The sequence below is a fragment of the Penicillium verrucosum genome, assembly GCF_028828655.1.
Source record: "Penicillium verrucosum strain IBT 35672 chromosome Unknown utg000001l_segment0_segment0, whole genome shotgun sequence".
Taxonomy (NCBI): Eukaryota; Fungi; Ascomycota; class Eurotiomycetes; order Eurotiales; family Aspergillaceae; genus Penicillium; species Penicillium verrucosum.
Window position 1 is genome coordinate 8673015 of NW_026643210.1, and position 26244 is coordinate 8699258.

General features: G+C 48.0%; 13 protein-coding genes across 13 annotated transcripts; 9 read left to right on the forward strand and 4 right to left on the reverse strand.

Moving 5' to 3' along the window:
- Positions 1-1101: 1101 nt before the first annotated feature.
- Positions 1102-1707, forward strand: N7516_003109 (mitochondrial 54S ribosomal protein uL14m; the record flags this gene model as incomplete). Its single annotated transcript, XM_057215829.1, has 4 exons — positions 1102-1116; positions 1173-1257; positions 1345-1569; positions 1637-1707. 4 exons carry the CDS (start codon positions 1102-1104, stop codon positions 1705-1707), a joined length of 396 nt encoding a protein of 131 aa, XP_057077712.1.
- A 192-nt stretch (positions 1708-1899) lies between these two features.
- On the reverse strand, positions 1900-2711 carry N7516_003110 (DNA-directed RNA polymerase II core subunit RPB9; the record flags this gene model as incomplete). Its single annotated transcript, XM_057215830.1, has 4 exons — positions 1900-1986; positions 2070-2159; positions 2257-2545; positions 2620-2711. 4 exons carry the CDS (start codon positions 2709-2711, stop codon positions 1942-1944), a joined length of 516 nt encoding a protein of 171 aa, XP_057077713.1. The 3' UTR covers positions 1900-1941.
- A 1603-nt stretch (positions 2712-4314) lies between these two features.
- N7516_003111 (uncharacterized protein) lies at positions 4315-5895 on the forward strand (the record flags this gene model as incomplete). The annotated part of the gene is made up of 2 exons (XM_057215831.1): positions 4315-4628; positions 5748-5895. The coding sequence occupies 2 exons, from the start codon at positions 4315-4317 to the stop codon at positions 5893-5895; spliced, it is 462 nt and encodes a 153-aa protein (XP_057077714.1).
- Positions 5896-6491: 596 nt separating this feature from the next.
- On the forward strand, positions 6492-7188 carry pin1 (peptidylprolyl isomerase ESS1; the record flags this gene model as incomplete). Its single annotated transcript, XM_057215832.1, has 4 exons — positions 6492-6494; positions 6546-6946; positions 7000-7116; positions 7179-7188. 4 exons carry the CDS (start codon positions 6492-6494, stop codon positions 7186-7188), a joined length of 531 nt encoding a protein of 176 aa, XP_057077715.1.
- Positions 7189-7863: 675 nt separating this feature from the next.
- On the forward strand, positions 7864-8593 carry N7516_003113 (uncharacterized protein; the record flags this gene model as incomplete). The annotated part of the gene is made up of 2 exons (XM_057215833.1): positions 7864-7999; positions 8046-8593. The coding sequence occupies 2 exons, from the start codon at positions 7864-7866 to the stop codon at positions 8591-8593; spliced, it is 684 nt and encodes a 227-aa protein (XP_057077716.1).
- An 801-nt stretch (positions 8594-9394) lies between these two features.
- On the forward strand, positions 9395-10096 carry N7516_003114 (uncharacterized protein; the record flags this gene model as incomplete). The annotated part of the gene is made up of 1 exon (XM_057215834.1): positions 9395-10096. One exon carries the CDS (start codon positions 9395-9397, stop codon positions 10094-10096), a length of 702 nt encoding a protein of 233 aa, XP_057077717.1.
- A 403-nt stretch (positions 10097-10499) lies between these two features.
- Positions 10500-13326, reverse strand: N7516_003115 (uncharacterized protein; the record flags this gene model as incomplete). Its single annotated transcript, XM_057215835.1, has 4 exons — positions 10500-10557; positions 10613-10776; positions 10832-12943; positions 13018-13326. 4 exons carry the CDS (start codon positions 13324-13326, stop codon positions 10500-10502), a joined length of 2643 nt encoding a protein of 880 aa, XP_057077718.1.
- A 249-nt stretch (positions 13327-13575) lies between these two features.
- N7516_003116 (nuclear cap-binding protein subunit CBC2) lies at positions 13576-14366 on the forward strand (the record flags this gene model as incomplete). The annotated part of the gene is made up of 5 exons (XM_057215836.1): positions 13576-13641; positions 13726-13829; positions 13891-13935; positions 13988-14179; positions 14237-14366. The coding sequence occupies 5 exons, from the start codon at positions 13576-13578 to the stop codon at positions 14364-14366; spliced, it is 537 nt and encodes a 178-aa protein (XP_057077719.1).
- A 158-nt stretch (positions 14367-14524) lies between these two features.
- Positions 14525-15382, reverse strand: N7516_003117 (pyridoxal 5'-phosphate synthase subunit PdxT; the record flags this gene model as incomplete). The annotated part of the gene is made up of 2 exons (XM_057215837.1): positions 14525-15095; positions 15150-15382. The coding sequence occupies 2 exons, from the start codon at positions 15380-15382 to the stop codon at positions 14525-14527; spliced, it is 804 nt and encodes a 267-aa protein (XP_057077720.1).
- A 726-nt stretch (positions 15383-16108) lies between these two features.
- N7516_003118 (4'-phosphopantetheinyl transferase family protein) lies at positions 16109-17302 on the forward strand (the record flags this gene model as incomplete). The annotated part of the gene is made up of 1 exon (XM_057215838.1): positions 16109-17302. The coding sequence occupies one exon, from the start codon at positions 16109-16111 to the stop codon at positions 17300-17302; it is 1194 nt and encodes a 397-aa protein (XP_057077721.1).
- Positions 17303-18074: 772 nt separating this feature from the next.
- N7516_003119 (anaphase promoting complex subunit bimA) lies at positions 18075-22197 on the reverse strand (the record flags this gene model as incomplete). Its single annotated transcript, XM_057215839.1, has 6 exons — positions 18075-18241; positions 18298-19100; positions 19599-19666; positions 19739-21579; positions 21630-21803; positions 21861-22197. The coding sequence occupies 6 exons, from the start codon at positions 22195-22197 to the stop codon at positions 18075-18077; spliced, it is 3390 nt and encodes a 1129-aa protein (XP_057077722.1).
- Positions 22198-22965: 768 nt separating this feature from the next.
- N7516_003120 (SND2/TMEM208 family protein) lies at positions 22966-23566 on the forward strand (the record flags this gene model as incomplete). Its single annotated transcript, XM_057215840.1, has 2 exons — positions 22966-22974; positions 23060-23566. The coding sequence occupies 2 exons, from the start codon at positions 22966-22968 to the stop codon at positions 23564-23566; spliced, it is 516 nt and encodes a 171-aa protein (XP_057077723.1).
- Positions 23567-25549: 1983 nt separating this feature from the next.
- N7516_003121 (uncharacterized protein) lies at positions 25550-25960 on the forward strand (the record flags this gene model as incomplete). The annotated part of the gene is made up of 2 exons (XM_057215841.1): positions 25550-25648; positions 25688-25960. The coding sequence occupies 2 exons, from the start codon at positions 25550-25552 to the stop codon at positions 25958-25960; spliced, it is 372 nt and encodes a 123-aa protein (XP_057077724.1).
- Between the last annotated feature and the right edge of the window lie 284 nt (positions 25961-26244).

Sequence of the window (26244 nt, forward strand, 5' to 3'; positions counted from 1 at the left end):
GGACATTATGAGATGATTGTCACCATTGAGGCTGTTCCAGGGAGAAGGGCCTCCTTCACAGATGTTTTTAGGGGCGGAACGGACACTCGGGAGTGCCAGCTGAGACCTTGCCGTCTCTTCTACTTTTACTCTTCCTCTTCCGCCTTTCCCTTTTGGCATGTTGTCCTTCACTCTATACTAGTAAATATTGGATAGGAGGGGATTGACTATTGTTATCATTTCATTTTCTACTCCGTATAGCTTTGTTTTGACTTGAATTTACGCGCCCAGCTCGCATACAACAATATGCACCGTGCGTCAAGCCATCCAATCCTTCCCCTATGCCGTATCACCGCAATTACACCCAATCAAGATCAATTTTCGAGATCAAGTGATCGGTCTTTTTCTGTCCTGCGTATAAAATGCATTGTATATTATCCCTCAATAGGTATTTGCTGTGGAATACTCGCAGCCAATGAACTGCTGGAGAATCTGATGGATTCAAGTATGAACATAGAACAGTACCCTGTACGTGGGTTTTCTACAAATAATAGGTGGGGTTTCGAGTTGAATACCGTTAGCATAGAAAGGCTGGTCTACATAACTACCTAGCTAGGTCAGAAAATAAGAAAAATCTAGCATTGTATAGCTCTGAATCCGGGATGTTGTTGAACTATATGTCTAGTTGATGTGATGCACATGGATCGAGTCAGCAAAATCTCACTTGGGATGCTACTAAACTAACTAGAATAGATATCCCCCATATATTAGATTAATATAAGCAAGTACAAAAGACACACAAGAAAACCCAGGGTATATTATAATCAAGAGACGGCTTCCTCATCCTTGCGTAGGACGTACCATAACTGATATGATCAATTGGAGAACCAACCTTGGAAAAAAAGATCTTTACAAGCACAAAACCAAACTGAGCCGAGATTTACAACAATTGAACCAAAACACGAAATCAATTCCCAAAGAATCCAAGTTGAAGTCCTATTAGATCTTTTATAGAAGGCATAACTATAGGTCCGGATAAACCTACTCTCCGGGGAAACCTCCCTCCGGCCGCGAGAACAAATTGCGGACAAGCACTATCTCAAGACCAAGCACTAAAACACAATGATTCAATTAAAGGTGCGCAAGTGATGCCCTTTTAATGGCCTGGAAAATACTGACCCTCGCTCCGCCAGACACTACTAAGTTGCATCGACAACTCCGGCGCCTCGATCGTCGAGTGCGTGAACGTCTTGAAGAAGAAGCGGCCCGCGACAATCGGTCAGTCTCCACGACACTCGAACCCAGCATACTGCACAGCAAGAAGGGAATTGGGAACCCAAGCTAACATTATGGCTGGATATCTAGGTGACCGGATAGTCGTCGTCGTCCAGAAGCAGCGATCTGCAGGCTCCGAGGCCACTACCGCCGCTGCGCTCGCCAGTAAAGTCCGCCGTGGTGACATTCGTCATGCCGTTGTTGTTCGTGTGAAGAAGGAGTTGCAACGGCCCGATGGGTCTCTTGTCCGGTTTGGTGATAATGCTTGTGTATTGGTCAACAAGTCCGGAGATCCCATCGGGACAAGAATGAACGGTAAGTGCCAATCGGGGAGTCTAAGATAGCCGCTGTCTCTACGTTTTAGATGCTGATATCTCGACAGGTGTGGTGGGACAAGAGCTACGAAACAAGAAGTGGTCGAAGATCTTGTCATTGGCGCCGATTCATGTTTAATTTCAAGTTTCTACATTCGTTGGAGAGCGCTTTTTGTTTGTTTGATTTGGTTTCAATCCATATGTATTCGTATTAGGTAGCATGAGCTTCACCCCTGTTCCGAAATCTCCACGCATCTTCTCCGTTCCTGCTCCGAAATATTCGCCAAACTCCGAGATATCGCAAAAGAACAAAGCGCGAAAAAAAAAAAATTTCAAGGGTATCGGAAAATGGAGACCGCATCGCAGAAAGAAATCACATGTAGACTTGACCGCACGCGCAACAGACGTAGTAGAGTTTCTGGGTAAATAGAAGTATAAGTCAGCGCATGATCTCTACATTGAGGAGAGGGTTGGGGGTCCATCGGAGGATTAGTTTCTCACCATGCCGGTTTCGGCGGATCGTTGTTGTGATTGGAAAAAGACGGCTTCAGTTTCGCCGCAGCTTGGACAGAGCTTGTTGGCTCGTGGGAGCTGCAAATAGGGGGTCAGCCTATGAATGCTCATGAAGTTAATGAGCGGGGTTGGACGCCCGGGGCTCGACTTCAGAGGATTCCAGGCTGTCACCCACAGGCGGCGCATCCTGGGGAAGATCCTCCTTCGGGGCGGGTCCGCAAATAGAACAAGGGATCACATCACCGCATAGGGTACAAAGACCAGGCAGAGTACAGAAACGAGGACAACAAACCGTGGGATCCGCAGTAACATCCTGAGTCACACCAGCAGTGTCACCGACTTGGCTATGGAGGTGGTTCTGGTAGACACAATGGGAGGAGGCAGGCTGGCCGACATGGCAGGTACGGCAGGTGAACATCAACTGATTGTTGACCCGATCCTCCTTGGGGTAGAGCAGGTTGGAGCTTTGGAAAGTTAGCGAAATAATTCTCGAGCCATATATTTCCCTGAGACGATAAAGTCAAGGTTGCAAACCTACCATTCGCGACAGAACTTGAATTGAATCTGGTCCGATGGTTTGGTGTCACCACCAGCCGCAGCACCAGCCGTAGCAGAAGGGCTAGCCGACATGCTGAAAAAAATGAGTCGCGAATCTCGAGATGAAGGTGGTGTACCGAGAACCACGAAGTCGATAAAAAACCTGCGAAGTCGATGAAAAACCACGAAGTCGATAAAAAACCACGAAGTCGATGAAAAACCACGAAGTCGATGAAAAACCACGAAGTCGATGGAGATCTCGGGAGCTTCGAGCTTGAAGGAGTAAACGCATAATGCATACCTCGGTGGGTGAGGGTGGTGATCGGAATAATGATCATCCGATCCGAGATTGAGACCACGTGGTTTGACGGAGTTGGAAGGCGGTGTGATAATGGCACTCTGCAATATGAGATCTGCAGGTGGTGCAGGTCCCGGTCTGACACCCATCAAGAGCATCCACCTACCTCCTAGTTAGTTATTCTCTCTTCACCAACCATCAATGCCCTCGGCCCTTAGCATATTTCACTACCGAGTGGCCATCTCCAAAACACATAGTAATTTCGATATTTTACAACCTCGTATAACAACAATAAGAGACCGACCGGTCCACGGGTAACTAGTTAGTTAACTACGTTGACCAATACGGGCGACTAGCTATGCCAGGCGGGGCACAACTCTCTCATTTTGGTTAATATTGCCAGGCAGAATTTTAGATCCACTAATTAGTTGGAAGGACAAGTGACTGTGTGATGTTGTATGTTGATGGGATCCCGGGACCAGAGATAACGCGCTCCCGGCGGCTTCTTCCAGCAGAACTGGGGTATATGAACCTAGGGTTGCTGCCCGGCAGTTAGGAGAATGAACATTCTTTACCTCTCCTATTCATATCTATTCATTATTCCAATCTGGTGTGGCCTAATGCTCGACCTGGTGTGATGTGGTTGGGTTACCCGTGCTCGGGCAGGTCTATAGAGGCTACTCGTGCTAGTGTGGAAGTGCTTGGTTGAATGCAGTCTTGTTTTGCTTTGCCCTAACTATTCATAAGTTTAACACCCCCTTTAGCCCTACCTATATACCACCTTCCCTTATTAGCTATACCGCCTATATTAAATGAACTGGTGGACCTTATATCTCTTGAGTTCATCATGCCTGGATATTTTGGTGTGTTTTTCTAGAACGATGTCTAGCCCTTTCCAAACGATCATTAAAAGCCAGAGATCTTGATTTATAATAGTACATATTAAAGAAAACTTTCTAACTAGTAGAATATTATAACTATAATCAAAGTGGTATAGTTACCTATTTAGGTAACGTAACTAGTTACCTAGGTAACCAGGGCTGGAAACTTATAAACAGTTACTCTCACTGCAACTTAACTTCTTTAACAATCAAGCTCACATTGCACCATACATCTCGACGTCCACAACGTAGACCTCTCCTAACATGTTATAAGCCCTTAAATGCTCTCTTCACCGTCCTCATCGTCATCCTCCATACGGCCTCTCCATCGACGCCGTCACCATCACCACCATTACCATCGACACCATCCTCGCCATCAACATCATCGGCCAGGCCAACCCCACAACCACCTCTAAACGGTATTACCTCCATCAAAACAAATAAACAATCCTAACATACCCTAACCAAGGGCTTTTCTCGTATAGGGTTCTCATCCCACACAAGTGTCTCTCCTTCGATGCACCACAACAACAAGTACCTCTCTCTTCGACGTATACCTCTCAATACTAAGTACCTCTCCATTCGACGCACACCATCTGCTAACCATGCAGCCAAGTGTCTCTCCTTCGACGTACCCCACAAAACGCTCTCAGCAACTAGCTTCGCGGAGCCAAAGCTCTCAGAGCTCGTTCCCACCCTTACCGGCGAATCCAACTTCGCATCGTGGTCCACAGCACTCAAATACGCTCTCGACACTCGAGACCCTTACCTTTTCGAAATCCCTACTGGCCACATACCTCAACCAGGTTCTGAGGACCCCAGTCTTATAGAGTGGCTTCGTCAGTCACGTCACTTTCTCTCTTACCTTCACGCTGCCGTTCACGCGTCTCTTAAACCTTACATGAACACCGCCACTAGCGCTCCCGCTGTACCAGAGTCTTTATAAGACCTTCGCCGTCTATACCTACAACATAGGTTTCGGTAAGTTCCACAAGTAGACTTCCACAATAACGCCACCACTCTATAACAGTTCGTTATCAAGTGGCGTACCGCCTACACCGAATTCGTAGAGGCGTACGGTCACTCTTACATTTCGAATACGGCTTAGTACTTCCTCTTCCCTTACCTAGGTACTACCGTTAGCGTAAATCCCGCTACTCATCAGTAGCTTAACAGCCCTCATCAAAAGGAAGTATCTGCATATGGAGAGCTAGCACTTGCTGGAGTCAAGTATTCAGGCCGCAAAAAAGGAAATAATAATGTCACACAAGAGACGCAGTTTGGTTTCATCTGCAAAAGGAATGACCACTGTATAGAAAATTCTGAAATCTAGACTATAAAGAGTATTCGACTGGCTCGGGCTAAACCGGCAGACTCTACGCCTAGTTATTCCAACTGTCTGTGGGTTATAAGTACATCAGAGGCACATACCTTGAGATCATGACTCTGATTCCTCTCGGACATTGACAATGTGAGGATTGACTTTGGCGGAAGAAGCCATAAATGACACGAACATATCAGGTATGAAGATTGACATGGTAACTAAAGGGATGGGTCTAAGATATCGATAGATTGAATAGCAGCATCAGCCAACTTGCGGGACGAACTAAACAGAAGTAGTGATAGGATTCCTCTAATTCTTATGGGTTCATCTCGGTGGATGGCACAATTTAGCCTCAGTACCGATTGTAGATCCCTTCCTAGACTTTAGGTTTTTGTTATAGTACAAAGGAGGCTCTCAAATACCGCCTAGCTGCGATCATAACTGGTGATAGATTGCTCTGCATAAAGCTATTCTATATTCCCTCGAACAACGATACTTCCGAGCAAGTTCTCATCGGGACATTCCTCTGACTTCGTTATCTCCGAGAATCGACGTCTCGCCACCCATCCAAACTACACTTCCGATCTAGTCTTTTACGACGCAAACGCAACCTATAAAAAGCCAAGCAACAAGCCAAAGCACTTCTACACTTTCCACCAACGAAAGGCCGGTCAGACTTTAGAGGAGTGCTTCCAGAACCCCGCTAACGCTAAGCTAAGTCTGCTAACGCGGTCACTACCACTAAAAGCCTACCACAGCCAATGCTCTTCTTAGCAATCCCATTATACGCTTCAACAACCCTTTCGACGCCTAGGTTTGCTTCGTGTGAGGTCATAACTCATAACGAGTCTATGGTTCTATGTTCGTGGGGGGTGTTAGATTATTAGCCTTGTTGGATTTCTTCTCTGTAACTCAACTTTTACAACTCTCAACTCAATCAATCTCACATTGCACCATGCACTTCGACATCCACCACGTAGACCTCACCTAACAAGTCTCACTGTAACTTAACTTCTTTAACAATACACTTCGACGTCCACAACGTAGACTTCTCCTAACAATCCTATATTTTATATTTTTATACAATTGAAATTGAAATTGACTTCGAATGCTTCGAGGGTGGGAAATGCGGTCAGGGAGTATCCAATGAGAGAGTGGTTTAAATTGGTGATGAGAGCTCAAGCTTGGGAGATGTTTGTGTTGTTTGCAACAGCTCACCCCCGCAGTTTCCGTTCACATACAAACCGGTTGTCCACTTAAGATTATTGTATCGTTTACTTTGCAAAATCCATTGGAGTGGATATTGATTTGTACATTATTATTTACTCAAAAAAAAAATTATCTGAATCTTTTAGATCCAATATTGGAAAATGGTGGGATCCAAACCAACTCTGAAAGTTTGCATAGCTGACCCTCTGACCTAGGCCGACACAGGTCTTCCCACCGGTTGGGAAGTTCGCCATTCCAACTCTAAGAATCTCCCATACTATTTCAACCCTTCCACAAAAGAGTCTCGTTGGGAGCCACCTGCGGAAACCGATACCGATAAACTGAAAGTCTATATGGCGCAAAACCACACCCCAGCTGCTCGCCCTGACGCCTCGGGTGAGGGCGAGGGAAAGATCCGTTGCAGCCACTTGCTCGTCAAGCATCGTGATAGTCGCCGTCCCAGTAGCTGGAGGGAGGCTGACATTACTCGCACAAAGGAGGAGGCTATTGAGATCCTCAAGGGTCATGAGCAGCGCATTCAATCTGGAGAGATCACTCTCGGCGACCTAGCAGTCGCTGAGTCCGACTGCAGCAGTGCCCGGAAGAAGGGCGATTTGTGAGTTTTTTCTAAGTAATCTACATCTCAGATACCCCGCTAACTTCTTGAAGGGGCTTCTTTGGTCGCGGCGAGATGCAGAAGGAGTTCGAAGATGCCGCTTTTGGCCTCCAGCCTGGCGAAGTCAGCAGCGTCATTGAGACAGCGTCCGGTGTTCACCTCATTGAACGGTGTGTCCCATCCCGAAAGTGAAGCTATTTACATATGGCTAATCTGAGATCTCGGTCTCCAGTGTCCAATAATTGCATGCTCCTGCCCATGTCTTGGTCAATTCCACTGCGGAAGATTCGCCTCAACACTTTGCAAACTCTGGTCTCACGTTTTGGAATGATCTTCAAAAGAAATAAACTACAATGAATGAAATGCCATCTTTGTTCTCTTCTTGCTTTAGAGTGTCTTGTGTTTTGTCTCGGGCAGGACCAATCGAGTAGCGGAATCTACGACAGCCTTTCACTTCACTTTAGAAAGATGCTAATATTCTTTTTGATGAAGTCTCAAAATTCTCGGATCTTTTTGAAAGAATATTTGTATTACAGCAGGTCTTGAAGCTTGTGGTCTATCTTGATTCTTAAAAAGACATGATGGAACTCGAGGACGTGCCTGATATCATAACGACTCTAATAGACTCTGCCTTAGGCTAACAATAACTCATTTTAGGCTCAAAAGTTTCGATCAAAAAGGGAAGGTTCCGACAAAAAGGTAAACGGAGACCCAAAATAAGCCGCAAGATTACATGTGGTTGTCGAGGTCTAAATAAGGATGTCAAAGGGAGCGTATGCAAAACATTGCTTTTACAGACGAGACATCTCCCAGCTCCTCTACTCTTCTTTCTCCCATCTTTACTCTCACTTTTCTTTTCCACCCACAACCTCCTTTTATTACTTCTTTCCCCTCCACTGTCTTCCCATACACCCACCATGAGCAGCGTCACCCTTAAACTCCGCCAGAAGCGGTCCATGACGCGCCTTCTTAATGAAGGCCGCTCGATTCTCGAGTACAACTTCGACCCAACCGCCTTCATCGTCCCCCGGTGGATCTTGGCGCCCCCCCGAGGTGCGCACTGCCATGCTCACCCTTCAGTACAAGGCCATGATAGCAGTCTACGGCATGAAGAGTCTCATGGTCGCCCGCGACCACCGCTACTTCGAGCTTTGCCCCAAGGACATGGCCCCCGTTCTCTACCAGCTCCATCAATCCTCCATGCGTCGTCTCCTCGAATGGAAAGAGGATTGGAACTTCACCGACCCGACCCTTGCAGCCTCTGCCAAAATCCCCCGCGACACTCTGCAGTTCTGCGTCGACTCGATCGCCTACGGAAAGTTTACCTGCGATTACACCAACAAGATCGACGGCTTTATGTCTGGTCCTTTCCAGAACTGGCGCCAGTTTCGCATGGAGATCGGGCACCTGGCCTTCCGTCTCATGAGCCACAGCCCCCACGACTACAACGAGTGGCGTGCCTGGTGGGAGGGCAAGTTTTCTGATGACATGTGGAAATGGGAGGTTTGCCTTGAGGGCTTGATTCTTCCTACCTGGGAGGAGATCATCGATGATGTTTACCTGATGATCAACGATCGAGTTGAGGATGCCCAAGAATTGGCCAACACCTTCTACATCAGCACCCCCGGGCTGACTTCGACCACTTAGCTTGGCTCCAAGCATCTGTCCTTTCAATTTCTGCAATCATGGCTCAATGGATATGGCAACAATTACGACAACAATGTGATTTAGGATTTAAGGTCCAGATTCGGCGCTGGTATGGAGCAGCCTGATGGGAATCGGGTTGGGATAACTAGGAGTTTTGGTTTTGATTTTTGATTTTTGATCTATTTCCCTCTGAATGCAACAAACTACAAAACAAAACATGTAATCTACAACGGATTGTCATAGTTGAGGGCGAATATGCTATATGAAAATAGTAGTTTGACCTAATCGTCAGCGAACTTCGGTCCACAACACTTATTTCCTAGACTTCTATTACCTGGGATCAATATCAGAAGCTATTCAGATCAGAAGTACCTAATAATCTGATATCTAATTGCCTAATGAAAGAAAATAGAACATTGACTTGCCTGTCAATGGTCACGTGTGTATTTGAACCCTACATGCATATCGATGGCAGCAGCCCCGGAGGAGAACAAAGAAAGCTACTTAGGTACCTTGACATTGTTTGCTTTCTGCTAAAAGAATAAAACAAAGAAAACCAGACAAAGAAAACCAGACAAAGAAACCCCAGGGAAAGACAGAGAGGTCTTTGTCAAATTTGGAACCGCCTTTAGAGTTGACTTGTCAACCAAAGCTTGCTTCTATGACTATGTATACCCCTGGATGAATGAAACTGGCGAGTGAAGTATAAGATATACGGTCTCTCGTCTGTACACTTGACTAAACCCTATCAGTCGCCAAAGTACCAACCCATCCCCCATCCCCCATCCCCCATCCCCCAAGATGTGCATCTACTGGACCTGCAAATACACACTGTGTGGCTGTATATGGGACATGGACCCATCGAAATGCCCCGACAAACGCCTGTGCTGGGGTCCAAGAATGATAACACTCGAATCTCACACAGCGACATGCGCAGACTGCTGGGCGAGAGGGGACAAGCGGGTCTACGAAGCACAGATATATGACGAAGCTAACAGAGACGGAGAACCATGCAAATCGGCGACATTTGACTGCGAAAGCGATGCAGATGGGAGTGGCAATAGTTCCGATGATGACGAGGACTATTTCTCAGCTGAAGAGTTCCTGTCGACATCTCCATACATGCGACCAACGACCCCGCAACTATACTATGAGGTACATTCGGAGCTGTGTCCCATATCTGAGGATAACGAGTTCGACTTGACCAGGGCTTGTGACCCGGTGGATCCTGCGTCGATGCGGAGGGATTATCGAGCGAGGCGCCGCAACATGAACTCATCCCAGTACTCGTCGGATGGTGCGGATTCTTTTGTTTCTTGCGAAGAATATCTCGATGAAGAAATTCCCGATGAGGAAGACTTCAGTTCTGGGAATGAAGATGATGATGTCTACTATAGCATTGTGGGTCCCAATGTTAGGCCCAAAGGCCTGATCAAAAGCTTGGAGGACAGATCGTTGCGTTCATATGGCTCAGTGCAGCATTACTACCCAACAGAAGAGTAGGAGAGATAAATGTGTTAGATGTTAGACTCCCTCATTTTCTAAAAGGTCTTTTTGTTTGGATGCAGTCCTTTATTATTCCGAGATCATCACCAGGACTAGAGTTCGATTATTGTAAAATTATTGCGTAGATCGTAACAGGATGAATGTGGACCCATGCAAGAGAGCAGCCTTTGAAGCTGTCCAAATTAATTAAGAGGGGGAAAGGAGATATAGACCAAAAGAGACACGTTGTAAAAACGATTGATGGCCTTTAACTTTAGCCTAGATCTAGCTTATAATAGCATACGGCTTAACCTTGGAAGGTTCAAAATTCAAAAAGTGGCTCATCTCGCAAGCCTCGTGGATTGATGCGTAATAACATGGGAAAAACTAGAGCCTCTGATAACATGCAGAGCTAGACAGTTTACAAGCTCGTGTTCAGTCGTTCCAAACGTGAGGTGATCGCGTCAATAACGGCGGACCTGGGAGAAGGTTAGTCATCGATGCGTTGATAAGAAAATGAAAGAAGCCACTCACTCTCGTTCGACCATCCTCATCGCATCTGCAACCTTGGCCCGTTGCAGTCGTTGGGGCACTTTAGGCTGGCCCCCAGGAGAGGACGGAGTGCCAGGTTCTGGAGAAGGCATTTTGCCTGCCACAGACTTGGTTTGGGCCATAAGGTCCAAAGCAAGGTGTTTGACCTAGATAATATGTGAGTATTCTAGTTGATATGAATGCGAGAAAGACGAAACCTACAGTCTCCAACCGTGAGATCAATGGTTGATCCTCCTCTTGGTCCTCGCCTTGCTGTAAGGATCCGGACAATGTCTTCACCTCCGTTACCCAAGCCTTCTCCCTCTCACTCAGAGGGCGACCTCCAGAATTCAAGACCTTCGTGCGCAGTGCCTCATATCGTCGGTTCAGTTCACTTTGCTTATCCTGGGCGGCTTGCAATCTCTTATCCAGCGCTTCTCCATTTCGAACTCCCTCCTTGCGGTTCCCGTCTTCTCCAATCTCACTAGTGACACCCTTAACGCGCTCTGCAACATCTGCAAGCTGTTTCAATTGGTCATGCATCTCGCCCTGCAGCCGCTCACAGCGGCGGAATAAATCCGAAGCTGCCCGCTCAAGAGCATTTGTATGAGCAGATAGCACACGATGCGCAGTGGCCACAAGGTCCAATGTCGCAGGAGACAGGCGCACTTGCTCCTTGAGCGTGTGGCGTTGCCGGTGCGGGACGTGCTTCTCGACAAAGGAATCCAGTGGGGAGTTGGCGTAGAAAATGGCGGGAACCTGATATGGGGCTCGGCTCGGGGGCAAAATAGGCAAGCCTGGCACTGGGGCCCTGGGCTCATACAGCGATTTGTCCAGTGCCACGGACAGAGAATCTTCTGGTGTATCCATTACAGCTGCATAAGGGTTAGAAGGATGGTAGGTGAGAAGCAAGTAGCCGAGGTCGAAGTCATAGAAAACAAGAGATGTGGTAAGATGTTCGTTCTTCGCGGTAATATCGGCATTCGAAACCTGCAAAATTCTCTCTCGGTTGGTCACATTCCCGTCACAGAGAACCTGGAGACGGAAGGCGGAACCTGCTGTGTCTTCTGCTTGCAATTCAGCCTCCAGTCTCGGTACCCAATCGGATAGAGATAGGAACACCACGTTGGTGGCAGTTGTGACGAAGAACGAGTATCGAGAATGGATATCTTTGGTGAAAGTAGGCCATGTAGCTGTTTCCTCTCCATTCTTGATTGTATCCAGTGATTCGACCAAGATCAATTCAGTCGGCTCCGAAAGAGGAGTCCGGAACGCGTTCTTTCTAGCTTTGGGTAGCCATTGTCCTTCAACACCGTCGATCTCCAGACATATGTGGACTCGCCCATTCCCACTAGTAAGAGAGAGAACCGTTGCTGAAAGCTTATCTTGGTCTCCGGTTTCCACAGCTAATTCTTCTTCCTCGCCCATCATGAGATCCTCGACGTTTAGACTGGCAGCAATGACAAGAAGATCACAGAGATCCAAATCATCCAGCTCATCGCCATTGTCGAAGCGGAAAGGCCCTTGTAATCTTGGAATGGCGCTAGGATTGGCCGGACGAGTGAACACATCCGCGCCTTTGATTGTTTCTGATCCAGAATGTGTGTCCAGAGACTCTTGTTCATCAAGCTCTGAAAGCCAGTCGTACTGTTGCCGGCAGGCAATCAGTTCCTCCTCCGATTCCTCGGGTTCCTGTTCCAAAGCACCAAGTTTCGGAATAATCGCGGCAGAAAGAGAAGGAATGGTCGTAGAAGGGGCTTGCCACTTAGAAGGCAGGAGAGGACAAAGCGCATAGAGATCACCGGGTCTCATTGCCACCCACAGGGTCATAGGCGCCCATGCATCTTCTTTCTCGTTTCCATTGCCAGCGAAACAGGCCGACGCAACCTCCATGTCAATGACATCAGCAGAGAATCCCTTGTTTTTGCCAAATCCAGAAGGCGTGAAGTCCTGGTCAGATGAGGTCCCATCGACGAGCTTCTTTAGATCGATTGCTAGGGTCGGCTGGTCAAAGGACCAGTGGTTATTCCGGTCCAACTCCCACACACGCACCGCAGCGTCAGCCGTGACTGTAACAATACAGCCCCCTAGATTGGTGTGCAATCCCAGCGGATGCCACAGCGCGGAGACCACCGGAGCCTCGGGAATAACATGGGTTGTCGGTCCTAACTGATATGTCTTCAGCCGGATAGAGTCGGAGTCGGAGGATGAAAGGTGCGAAGAATCGGGGAGAACGGAGATGTGAACGGTGTGTTCAGTGATGATGGCAAGGAATGCGCCGTTGGGGGAGGGGATGATCTGTTTGATCAGTCCGTACACAGGCACTGCTAAAACCTGCAGAACCGTTAGTCGCAATTCAATTCAACCTGAATTTGGTTAGTTCTCTTAGGTGTAATAGGTGCACATACCCTGTAGGGAGGAAGCTGAGTGTGGTCGGCTTGCTGTTCATCTTGGGTAGCAGATCCCTTCCTCTGCTTAATCTCTTGTTGCCATTGGTCTTTGAGTCGGGCAAGGTTTGACCACCGAATCTCATTGTCAACAACGGCGAACACTTCATTCCCCCTCTTAGCGATCGTTCGCGTAGCTCCATTGCTTATAGGTTTGGATCCATTTTGCAGGTCCTCCGCTGGACTTTGGGCTAAACTGCTAGACAGGAACTTTGCGCCAGGCGAGGGCCGGCACAGCCAGGCAGGCGCATAACTGTTGACCTTCGGCATTAAGGATGGTTCGTAGATTGAATTGTATAATCTGAATGTGTTAAGAGTCTTAGACCATCCTGGGGCGGTCAGAAATAGCAGACAAGTGGTGCGGGTGGAAAAAAAAACAAAGTTGACGAAAGCAAAGTTGTTGATGCGGAGTGGAATTCTTGGGTGCCAAGATCTTTCGAAGAGCTCCGAGCTGCTTTGCTTCCCCAACTACCTTCCGTCAACCACGCACTTCAAAGTTCAACTTCCTCTCAATTCACCATGAGTTTGCTGGCTGTAAATACAGTCGACCGACTGGATCGACCGAGTGCATACTATGTTAGCAAGGTGAGCACTCGCCCAAGGCTTGCCCTTTACTAAACTGTGTCGAACCGAGTCCAAATGGGCCAGAGGCTGAACCACTGTACACAGAACAAGCGACGCAGATTCAACGACCGTGAGGAGGATGAACCGCAGCAACAGGAGAAGCCCGACGACAAATTGAAAAACGCGACAACCCTCTACGTGGGAAATCTGTACGCAAACATGCAATAACCTGGAACCTGGACTTCAATTTCCGTTACTGACCAACTCAAGTTCCTTTTATACTACCGAGGAACAAATCCATGAACTCTTCGCCAAGTGAGAATGCGCCTTCGCTCCCTTTCGAATTATGATTAACCTCGAATTCCAGGTGTGGTGAGATCAAGCGACTTGTAATGGGCCTCGACCGATTCAACAAAACGCCCTGCGGCTTTTGCTTTGTCGAGTATTATACCCACCAGGATGCGCTGGATTGCTTGAAGTATATTGGAGGAACCAAGCTGGACGAGCGTATCATTCGGACAGACCTTGACCCTGGATTTGAGGAAGGACGGCAGTTCGGGTATGTGGTCTTCACCAATTGCGGTTACGGGCAAGTAATGACTGACTTTCTCTGCAGACGAGGCAAATCAGGCGGCCAGGTGCGTGATGAATATCGCGAAGAATACGATCCGGGCCGTGGTGGATATGGCCGCGCCTATGACGAGCAACGCCAGCGCGAGGAGGATGAATACGGCGCCGGAAGGTAGGTCAGGACTCAGGACATAATGGAAAAGTACTGGCTTGGCAAAGCAATGGCGTTTCTTCATGGGAGGGTGAATCCAATTTAGCAGAAACAGGAAATGTCTATTCACCGAATACCCTATTTACAAATTTCTTCTCCCCAATCACATTCTAATGCTGGTGATTATTGCTTTAACTTATTTCGCCTCAGCACTGCTGCTTGAACTTCGTGCAACCACCAAGTGTGAATTCTTGCGTCGCCTGTCAGCTCCGGGTGGAAGCTGGTGCCGAATACATTGCCCTGTCGCACTGCAACAATGTCGCCAACTTCCTTGTCTGGATTGATGTCTCGACTCTCTGTTGCGCGTTGAGCTGCCGGTCCCACTAATGTTGCTAATACCTCGACCTGCTCTGCTGTTGCTGCTTGCGCCACCGAGTCTCGTACTTCTCTGGATGGCGCCACGACAACATCTTCCTGTTGAATCTCTTCGGTTTGGATGCCCTCGTGGTGGGGAAGAATCTTTTCGACGATAGGAGCTCGAATAAATACTGCTGGGAAGGGAGGCGCGTCTTGGCCCAAGAATGGCAGATTCAACGGGCCCTGGAAGCTTTCTGTCTGTCGACCAAAGTGGTTTCGGTTCACTCGCACATTAAGACCACCGATCAGTTCTTGTCCGCCTTTTTTTGTCTTGTTGGCAGACTCGGCGAGCAAAATGAGCCCGGCGCATGTACCCCACGTTGGTTTGCGATCCACTCTACAGACCCAACGTATTAGATCGAATTGAAATGGACTGACCAAATTCACTTACTTTACAAATTCCCGCAGTGGCTCGAGAAGATTTGACCTTGCTGCGACCAAAGACATGGTAGTACTCTCGCCTCCGGGCAAGACCAGACCATCGCATGTGGCCAATTCTTGTGGCGTCCGTACTTCAATGAATTGCCATTCTGACGACGGTGCTTGCTCTGCAGCCTTTTTCAAAAGTTGCACATGTTCAAAGAATGCGCCCTGTAGAGCCAGAACCCCGACAGTAATAGCCATTGTCTCTAAAGATAGGAATTGAGAACTCTCCGAGCTCGGATTCTTCTTGATATTGATGACTCGGTTTGAGGCACGTGACCTAAAATTTCCGGCGGGGAACTTATCGTCACATGATAGACTCTTATCACCATCTTTAATTCCACGCGACATCAAGAACAGCATATGAGCCTTAACGCAATGCTATTCCTAACAGGCTCCTTTGGAATATTCATGTGCTCACTTTACTCCGATGATAATGCTATGAACTCGACTAGATAGCCCCAGTCATGATAATTTAGACAATCAGATTCACATTGGAATGATCATGCCGACTCCAATATATATATCTTCTCGCTCAGCTTCAAAACATGGTTTCTTGAATAATCATAGTTATATTGCGTTTATTATTGCAACCTCTCTTGGTTGTATCATATTCATGGCATTATACATAGCCGTTTTCCCTGCATGTCGGCCTTTTCACGTCCTTGTTGGTGGAGGCATCGAGGCCTCTCAAGATGCATCTATTAGTTCCACGCATACAACTATATGTCTTATCGACACGTGTTGATAGATAAGATCTCCGATAAGCCAATATAGCCTCGAGGTGGGATGCGGAGCATCTTCGGTGCGAATATATACTACATCCGAACCTGTGATAACAATGCAATAGTAGAACTTGGAGTGTCTGAACTGGTGAGTAGCTATAGTGCCTCTAGAAATGCATGCACTAACCAATCTCAGACTAAAATGGCTACAAATGAGATCAAACAGAATGACATCTTGAAGGACCAGCCCACGTTGGTCCGATGGTACATCGATGTCAGACATTGGGATGAAAAATATTCTGACCTTCCTTTCCTCCAAACCTTAACTCAGTCTGATCAGACCGCCGTCAAGAAGTACTATCAAACTTCGGATCAGCGCCTGTCCTTGGCCTCCCAGTTGCTGAAATATTACTACGTTCACCAAGCCACTGCCACTCCCTGGAATAAGATTGAGATTCAGCGTACCCCCATACCTGAAAATCGCCCATTCTACGACTCAAGTCTTGATTTCAATGTCAGCCACCAGGCTGGTCTCACTATATTCGCGGGAACACGTGCTGCAACAGCTCACTCAACCAGTGGACCCCAAGGCTTACCCCGTGTGGGAATTGACATTGCATGTGTTGATGAGCCCTCTCGTCGTCGCAGTAATCGTCCCCCGAAGACACTTGCCGACTTAGCAAATTTCGTGAATGTCTTCAGTGATGTTCTTTCCTTCCGCGAGCTTGCGACCATCAAGAACCCATACACGACTCTTAAACTGGCTCGTGAGCTTGGTCTCCGTAAAACCGACCCGAGCAAAGACAGCGAGGAAGATCTTGCTGTCTACGGCATTCGGCTGTTCTACTCGATTTGGGCTCTCAAGGAGTCTTACTTGAAAATGACCGGAGACGGCCTTCTAGCCACTTGGATAAAAGATCTGGAATTCACGAACGTCATTCCCCCCGAACCCGTTCGGAAACTCGGATCTACTGGTCACTCTCCCACTGCGCCCTCAGACCAAAATTGGGGCCCGCCTTACTCCGACGTCAAAATCTCCCTGCGTGGCATTGCCGTCCATTCTGTGCGCGTCCAGCTCGTCGCCTTCGAGTCAGACTACATTGTAGCCACGGCCGCCTCGGGTCCCAATATCGGAGCCGTTTCGCGGCAGGCAGTCGTGAATGACAGCGATCACCACCTGCCCGGGTGTATTACAGCGCTCGATCCTGAGAAGGTACCTCAGAACGTCCGCATTGCCCCCCTCGCGCTTCGCACAGTCGGCGACCAGGACCCCTGGTGCGCGGACTCGGAAATCAGCGACCCCTGGTTGCCCATGCAGGAGGTCGATATCGATATTGATATACGGCCTTGTGCCGAGGGCCGCTGTGAGCATGCTAGGAGCGTACCGGGTTTCTAAGACCCCTCTCTCTAGGATATAACTAGGTGATCTTCCCCCAAGTTACTTGCATGTTGCATCTCATCTCATGTTCCTTTCTGACCGAGCCTTTCGGCGTGATGATTCCCCTTGAACATATTTATGCATTGTCTTGTTATGATTAGCGAAGATGAAACCACTCCTTTCATTCCATATCTACCCTTCTATTCTGATTACTAGGTCATTTTGTTCCAAGCCTAATCCTTCTGGAATAATTATATTTCTTTTCCGGAACACTAGGTGAGTGCTAATCAGATGGTTACTCCTATCCAATAAGCCCCTCAACGAATATTCGCTTTTGATGTCACTTTCCCCAACCTCTGATGAATTACAAGTTGTGTCGAAAAGCACGAGTGAAGACTTTAATCCTATTTCTATTCTATGGCCCAATGTAAACCAAATATACAAAAACAAGAAAATCAGGTATGCAATAGTAGCCGGGTCGTGTCATGCGTTTGCGCTAAGGATATATACATTTCGAATTGCAAAGAGGGAAGAGGTGAATCAAGAGTGAAAAAGTGTGTCAAGAGACAATGCCAATGTCTAGATCATTTCTTGGGTCATTAACCGGAGAGCCAAAAAGTTGGGCAGTAGGCACCGAGGGCGGATTTCTTGGTAAAATTGTAGGGTTCGGGCTTGCTCTCTCCTGTTATGACTTTGATTTGAATGCTCGATATTGCACTCAAACCAAGAGAGCCATATAACAAGTGCCGAGCGCGGAGCTATGTGACGAATCACACTGTTGATTTGGCACTTAGATCTCAATGGCGCTGGAGACGCCGTTGGTGCGAGTAACATCGACCTCGTCCTTCTGCGCATGGGACATTCCTACAAGAGTTTCGAGCATTGAATCCCGCGTCGACAGGGTCAAGCTATCCACATTCTCAGATGTCAAATCTTCAGTCGGGATAGGAGGCAAAACTATTTCAAAATTGTTAGCTTTGCTCTATCTCTTGGCAAGATCTAATATGCCGCACCTTTAATTTTGATAGTTCCAGCATTGAATCGCCAGACACGAGGCGACAGAATGTGCGAATAGTTCTCCGTTACAATCGGCACGATGGGGACACCAGCCTTGACAGCGAGATGGAAAGCACCCTTCTTGAAGGGTAGCAGGGTAGGCTCGTCGGAGTAACTCCGAGTGCCCTCGGCGAAAATAAAAACGCTCTGACGGTGATCGCGCATCTCGGCGGCGGCACCATCGAAAGCCTTGAGGGCTGTCTCGCGGTTGGCACGGTCAATGAACACAGTCCGGGACAGAGACATGAACCAGCCCAGGAAAGGAATATTCCGCAGTGACTTCTTGGCAGTCACACTACAGTATGGCGGGAAGATATTGCCCAGCATCAACACGTCGAGCTCAGTCTGGTGGTTACCAAGGAAAACGGCGGGACGTGTGGAGAGGTATTCTTCGCCTTCGATAACCTCGAACTTGACGCCGGTTGTGAACAGCATCAGCCACTTAAAGCTGCGGCCTGCTGCCCATTGGGACACACGGCCGTATCCAACTAGCCGCAGACAGATCGAGACAACCACGCCGTACGCGGCACTAACGAGGAGACAGCCATATGAGGCGAGACAACGGGCAGCGAAAGCGGCGCGAGGGACTTTTTGACCGATTGCAAAGAGGGATACGGTTACCACCACGAAGGAGCTAACACCTGAAACAATATAAGAGGCGAAAGACATGATGGCGATAGTTGGGCGAGTCAAGAAGAGCTGCATAAATACGGTCAGAAGACGGAAATTACAATTCTGAGAGTAGACGTACTCTTTTTCACTAGTATGTGGGCAACACCCAGCCCACAACTGCAATATGGCAAAGGAATCAGAAAATAAGAGGAATAGAAGCTCAAAACCAAGACTGAGCCATGTATGGCTTGTGGGGAAGGGCAAATCGGAGTAGAAACGTTGAATCGTTTTTCTGCCACGAGGCCGACTTACCGCCTGGCAGGTGCATATGACGGTGTCACCCGGGCACTTTGCGGGGATATGCGTAGTGTAGAGTGTAGAATCAAGGATATTTTAAGAATACGGCCAATAATGAGAACCATTTTTCTCAAAAGAATAATGGAATTATGCATGCACCATCCTCATGATGCATGTCCAGGGAAAAATCGTTCAACTAATGTACAGAACACCATCATATGCCAGATGTCTAAACCTGGAAAAGAAAACTCCACAGTGATGCTGTGCAAAGAGGCCCTCAAACGCCGAGTTCATAAGAGAGAGCCCCCGCGGGAACCCAATAGAAAGACCTGGGACATTACAGGCCTACGCTATGTCCTCATCCTCCATATCGTCGTCGTCCAACGACTCCATTGCGTCCTTGATGTATTGTGTAGCCTGTGTGGGATTACAGTCAGAAAGGACTTAGAAAGGGGTGGGGGATTTGGAGAAATGTACTCCAAGACATACCTTTGGGTCCAAGTTCAAGGCCGCCGTGAAATGCTTGATAGCATTAGCCTTGTCGTGGAGCATTTTGTACAGCTTTCCAAGAAGGTAGTGCACGTTTGCCTCATCTGGCGCCATATCCTTTAGGACCTTCAATTCCGCCAAAGCAAACTTGTATTCGTGCAGCTTCATCAGTACGCGCGCCTTGCGGAACTTGGCTAATACCGAGTTGGGGGCTAGCGAAGAGGCTCGACCGTAGTGAACCAGGGCATCTTGGGGGTTGTTCATCTTCTCCAACACTAGACCAATGCAGCAAATGAGCACCGCGTTTGTTGGGTTGATACTGGCTGCATTGCGGAAATGCTGCTCAGCGAAGTCAAGTTTGCCCATCTTGTCATACACCGTTCCCAGTCCGTACCAAGCATTGTAATGTCGATTGTCCGCATTGATGCCGTGACGATAGGCCTCCAGCGCCTTGTCATATTCTTCGTTGGCGACATATTCATGTCCCTGTAGCGTGAAAGCATATGCAAATCTAGGATCGATCATAGTCGCACGCTTGAAGCACTTGAGTGCTTGATCGTGATCCCGTTGATGAGAGAAAGAGTTGCCAATAGCACACCATGCCTGAGGGGATAGGCGATCAGATTCGAGTAGCTGATGGGCTAAGTAGGCCAGTTCTACATCACTTTTCAGATGCCACAAGACGGTCGAATAAATCTCCATATCCTCGATGCGAGAGGGGGCTAATTTTTGAACCCTGGAAAAGTACTTGGCAGCTTCTGTGTAGCTTGCTTGTTCGAAATGCGTCCGTCCAAGTTGAGACAAAACCCAAGGGGTTTCACGCTGCCCTTGGGAGAGAGAGTTAAACGAGCTGATGGCGTCCGCGCATTTGTAACGACTCAATGAGAAATATCCAGATGCAAGTTTATTGAAAAGACCCAAAAGCCAATCCAAGGCTTCGAGCTCTTTTGTTTTTTCGGCATTTTTGGGCATAGGGGGGACAGGGTGGGATTGTGACAAGCCAGTCCGATTATCTTTACCATCATTGTCCGGTGTCTCCATGGGTTTTCGATTGCCACTCACGACACGGCCAACAGTGGGTACACCTCCTAACCGTCCTTTTGTAGGCCCTCCTCTCAGCTTCTTCATCTCGCGGCCATCTCTACCAGTAAGCGTGCCATTTGAAAGTTTGCTGGTTGTAGGTTTGATCTGGTTAAAGAGCCGAACACTTCGGCGCTGGGGCGCACCTGGTTCAGTCGGTTGTGACGAAGGAACGGGGTGGGCGACTTGTCCAGAGACTGTGCGCTTGCGGTCGCCGAATCTCGATACGAGAGAGGGGTCTCTTTCTACCGGAGCAGTCGGCTGAGTCTCTGGTTCGGTTCGTGTTTTGTGTCGAGGTCTGATGCCTGTTGGTCGCATTCGAGGCGGAGGTTGCCCGGTATGGTCAAGGCTCATAGTTTGGATTGTCCGCGTCTTTCGGGCAGGGGCCAAAGGTGCTTCCCATCCAGCTTCTGGATCAGTGACGCCGTTCGCAATGCGGAAGTCATCAGAGCCACTGCTCTGTGCGCCTGGGGTCTCCATTCCATCGTGGAAGACCGGCTGTGCCATAGCAGCAAAATTGACAGAGCTCCCATTCAACTTTTCCCAAAGAGCGGAGCTCCCAAATGTGGTGTCAGTCTCGCCACGGGAGGCAGAGACCATAAAAGGGTCGGATTCAGGGTTACCAGGAGGTTGCATGGAGAAGTTGCCGTCTTCATAAGCTACGCTGTCTGGCGTGGTAGCTATTTCCTCTGGTGATGAAGAAATAATTGCAAGAAGCTCTGGGCTGAGCTGGAAGATATTCGGGACTCGAATATTAACACCTGATACTGTATTAGAAAAATCCTGCCTCAAGAGAAGAATCGGCGCATACCTGTTTCGCAAAGCCCCAGGAATGCATCCCACATGAAGGGGTTTAGTTTCAGTGCCTCCACGTAGCAGTCAACTGCTTTGGTCAAATCTTTATGTGCGTGCCAGAGTTTCCCCTGCAAAGAATAAACAGCTGCAGCATCAGGCAGGTGCTGTCGCTGAGTTTCACTATGTTTGTCTATAATGCGGTTAGCACTTGAGCTCCAAGTTGAAGGAAAAGCTTGCCGGCGCTTACTCCAGTGGTTCTTGGAGGCCCAGAGGGGTTTGCTGCGCTCCAGAGCCGTAACACCATCCAAGTATTTCCCCAAGTCCAAGCAAGTCTGAGCAAAGACATAGGCACATCCAGCATGCAGACCGCGCGAGCCCGAAGCTTGACTGCATTCGAACGCCGCCTTCACTTCTCCGTTGTGTAGATGGCAAAGGGCGAGTAGATATTGGGCTTCAAAGGATCGCGGTTCATAGGCGTGAAGGCGTGAAGCCAGGAAGAGCGCATTGCGGATTAGGTTATTGTCGAGTTGGTAATAGATGAGGTGCCTTAGCTGGCTGGCAACATGCCCGGTGGACAAGGCCATGGTGAGGGGTCGGCAATACGGTATGCGATAGCACAAAGCAAGGCGGGGATTATGTGGTGATTATTGAAAGTCGAGATAATAATGCGATTGGTAGAGTCGGTTCCTCGGCGTCACTGTAACATCAATGTCCGGCGTCTTTGTAATGTTCCCCAAGACGCGGGGAGGAAACAACGACGTGATCGAGTGGGTTGTTGTAGCGCGAGCGAATGGTCCCATCAACAACCCCAAGACATGGACAGCAGCAAGTGCGATGTCTTTGTTGAATTTGTCTAGATGCAGGAGCTATCGACTGCTCTCGGTACGCGGGTGTGGAAGAGGAATGTAAACCCAAGCCGGAAATGGTAAGCGGTTGAAAGATAGAAAGAAGTGAAAAGGGATTCCTCTGGTTACGTCATCTGCAGACGCAGGATGAGTCTCTCAGAGTGCCAGGAACATTTCCAAAGAAGCAGAGGACTGCAAGATGTGCTTAAGATGGGATGAATATCGGCCGTTCTTTCTGTTATTTTGGTCTCAAGCGGCCTTTGTCATTTCTGCCGTTTTTGTAGGGCGGTGGGGGTAGTGGAGGGCAACAATCACCCTATGTGCTATAGCTGTCATATGCAGGTCCCCTCTCTTCTTCTTCCCTCTCCACTCAGCCTTGAATTCCGGTCGTTTGCTTGCCATTTGAAAGAGGGAAAAGCTCGGTCAATTTATTTAGGTCATCTTGAAAATTCGGAAAGGATCAACTTTGGCATCAGATTGCAGATCACTTGGTGATCACTTTCAATCATGGCTCAGGTATGTGAAGAGGACACTTTCTTGTTGAGATTAAGCTTCAGATTAGCTTTGATGATTGTGTGGGAAATTTCTGACTGTATTACAGAAAGCAGCCAAGTCCCTGGCGACCCGCAATGGCGCCGTCCTCAGCCGTACTCACCTCATCTCTGCTGCATTGCACCTACTCTTCCTTCTGCTGCACTTTGTCTTCCAGCGGCCGCGTTCACTGAAGCCATACTTCTTCCTGGCTGTTCCGACCCTTGCCATTGAATACTATTTGGACCGAATGGGTCGGCCCCGCTATCATGAAGATGGTTCCCTGCGCTCCGCCGGTGAGGATCTTAACGCAACTGGCCTGACAGAGTATATGTGGGACGTGCTTTACTGGACCCAGGGATGCATTGTCGCTGTCTGCCTCTTCAATGACCGGGCCTGGTGGCTGTGGATTGTGATCCCATTATACTCCGTGTACGCTGCCTACACCACAATCATGGGTGTGAAGAAGGGATTTGCTGGAATGGGTGGTGGTGATGCCGGTCAGGAGGCTGATGCCCCAAAGAGCAAGACACAGATGAAGAAAGATAAGAGAGGCTCCAGTGTGAAGTATAGGTGATTTTGTCAGAGTGTGGAAGACATGTATAAAAATGAGTTGATGTAGAATGGGAGCTTTAAAGTTATTGTTATCTTTACTAGTTGCCATCTCGAACGCCCTTTTCGTTTTATGTCCTTATAAATATATTATATATAGGTCCTTATCTTCTTAGCTTTTTGTCGATAGCTTAAATGAAGGCAAACTATCTACATCGAATCTTATGACAAAGTCTGTAAGTTATCAGCTAATATAGCCTAGCCTAATAGGTATATTCTTTCCGACCATCTGGAGCGTCATAGATCCCCGTTCTTGTATTTCTAAATTCTTGCAAGAATTTATCAGGATCTAGGGTTCCTTAAGTTAGCTTTATAACGATGTCGTGGTTGGAGAGCGTACCATGAGGAGCGAAGTCCATCTTTGTTGATCTGACACTTGACTTTCTTAAGGACATTGCTGGGAGAGGTCTCTGCTTTTATATACTTAAACGATCCTGCCAAGATAGATTCTCTCCAATCTAAGAGTATCAATTAGAATGTCACTTTTCAATGGTCTGATTCTTTTATATTGTTTACTGGTGTCACCACATATCACTCTTCGATTGTTTCTCAGACTCAATGCCAAAATATACCATACCATATACTTGGAATAGACCCGGAATATCATGATTCCCGTAAGATATCTATACAGTATTTTACTCTTAGGGATAAATTATTTTATGTATTGTTATCGTACAGTACAAACGTTCTTCATAGATATAATGTAAAACAAGTCAAAACAAAGCTGGGGCCTCGAGGTTTGGACAACGTGTTACTTCATTCTGTGCACCTAGGTACAAACCAGCTTCTCTAATTACAAAACAGTCGCGGTCATTGTTCCGATCGTGGTGCTCGGAGAAGGGGTCTCTATGTCTATAGACCAACCATTTATAAAAACTTCCGCCAGGATAGTAGGAATAGTTTCATAAATCGCATCCTTATCTTTGAGCCAATAGGTGCTGATCGTCCCATTCGGCCAAGGTATTTCAATGAACACACCTAAAGGTTCTGGAGCTGGAGCTGAAGGGGTTGGATCCAGTTTCGGCTGTAGCCAAAGCAGCAACAAAACATTAGACGCAAAGGAAACGGCAAAGCCAAGGGCCGTTGAAAACGTTGGATATGCAACACGGAATCGTATTTGGGTGCGCACAACTCGACCTGCAAGGTTCCGCATAGAAAAGTATATGTCATGCCGTGAGGTAAAAGGAAGGACAAGGATGCCCATTAGAAGGACGATGCTCAGCAGTACTATTAGAGTATGCGAGACTATCAGGAGCGGAAGCTCATTTGCGTCGAAGCTGGAGAGAGCTTAGCTAATTTCCATTTGAATGGCTCTGGTGAAGAAGCTGTTTTAGGTAATTTCAGACTTACGTGTTCACGTCATTAATTGTCTCGGGCATCATAGGAAATTATCTTTTTGCTTAAGAAAATAGGGCTCAGGCCAGGAAGAGGTAGCAGGGCATTAATTTTCGAAGTGGGATGTGGAGGAGCTAGGTTGACAGTATAAGTGAATACACTCCTATTCGGTGTACGAACCAATACAGACTCCACTGACAAGGACACCCCGGAAAAATTCTTGATATAGACTAGCGTGCCTTGACGATAAGGATTCAGGAAAGAACCGATGAGTGGTGGTGATATCAAGTTTTGTCGAAGGATCAATGATCTACAGAGTGATTTAACGAAGTCCCCCATAGGGCTAGAGGAATTTGCCGAACGCCAGCAATAAGTACTCCGCGGCGTGACAATAATCTTGACCCTTTTCAACATCACCCACTTACGTCCCCTTGCAAAGTAGTTATGTAGATCTTCTTGGGCTATATGTTGAGACATCTCTTCTTGGCCATTGCCGAAATAGCTTCTCAAAGTACACAGAACGAGCTGGCAGCCCAATGATTGTATCATAGGCCCCGCCTTGGAAGACCCGCTGGCATTTGTCTTCCCGGCCCTTACGGCAGTACACTAGATGATGCGACTCTTCGTGCTCAAAGACCCAGTTCATCAGATTGGGGTCATCGCGCGCGAGGGTTTCGCGCTTTTTAATCGGATTGCCGGTGCCGTCTTCCGCGTGCATAAATTGGAAATCGCTGGGGAACTCCCCCTGTAGCGCGTCTTCGTCGCCGTCTATGACAATGAATCCGTACGGATCGTCACCGACGTCCGTCTCGTCGGGCCCATAGGGGTCGCGATTGTTGTTGCCGTATTTGTCCGTATACCGCTAGGCGACCTCTTCGCCAATGGGATTGGCGAATATCTTCTTCAAATCGAACGGAAGATCACGATCTGGATTCGGGTCAGCATAGCCGATGCTGGAGGCCTGGGTACGCCTAATCGCAAGGACCTCGTTTCCCAGCCGATCGGTTTGGCAGCTTGGCCTTAGACGCGGTGAACTGCGTGGATAGACAGAAGCGTTTCGAGCACTCTTGTGCTGTCGGTAAGGTGATTAGGGTGGTTTCATCGTCACCTCCGCTAGAGAATTTCTCCACTTCAGGCACCCAGTGGCAGTTTTTCAGTTTGGAATTCACTTTGCAGCAAAAGTTCTAGAAGGACCCTTGCGGTATCGCCCCTCGTCGCGATAGGCCGCGAGTATCCCGTAGGGGATCACCCTTCACCAGACGAGAATGACTGGCTTTATATCTACATGTACTAGCTCACAGTCTCACG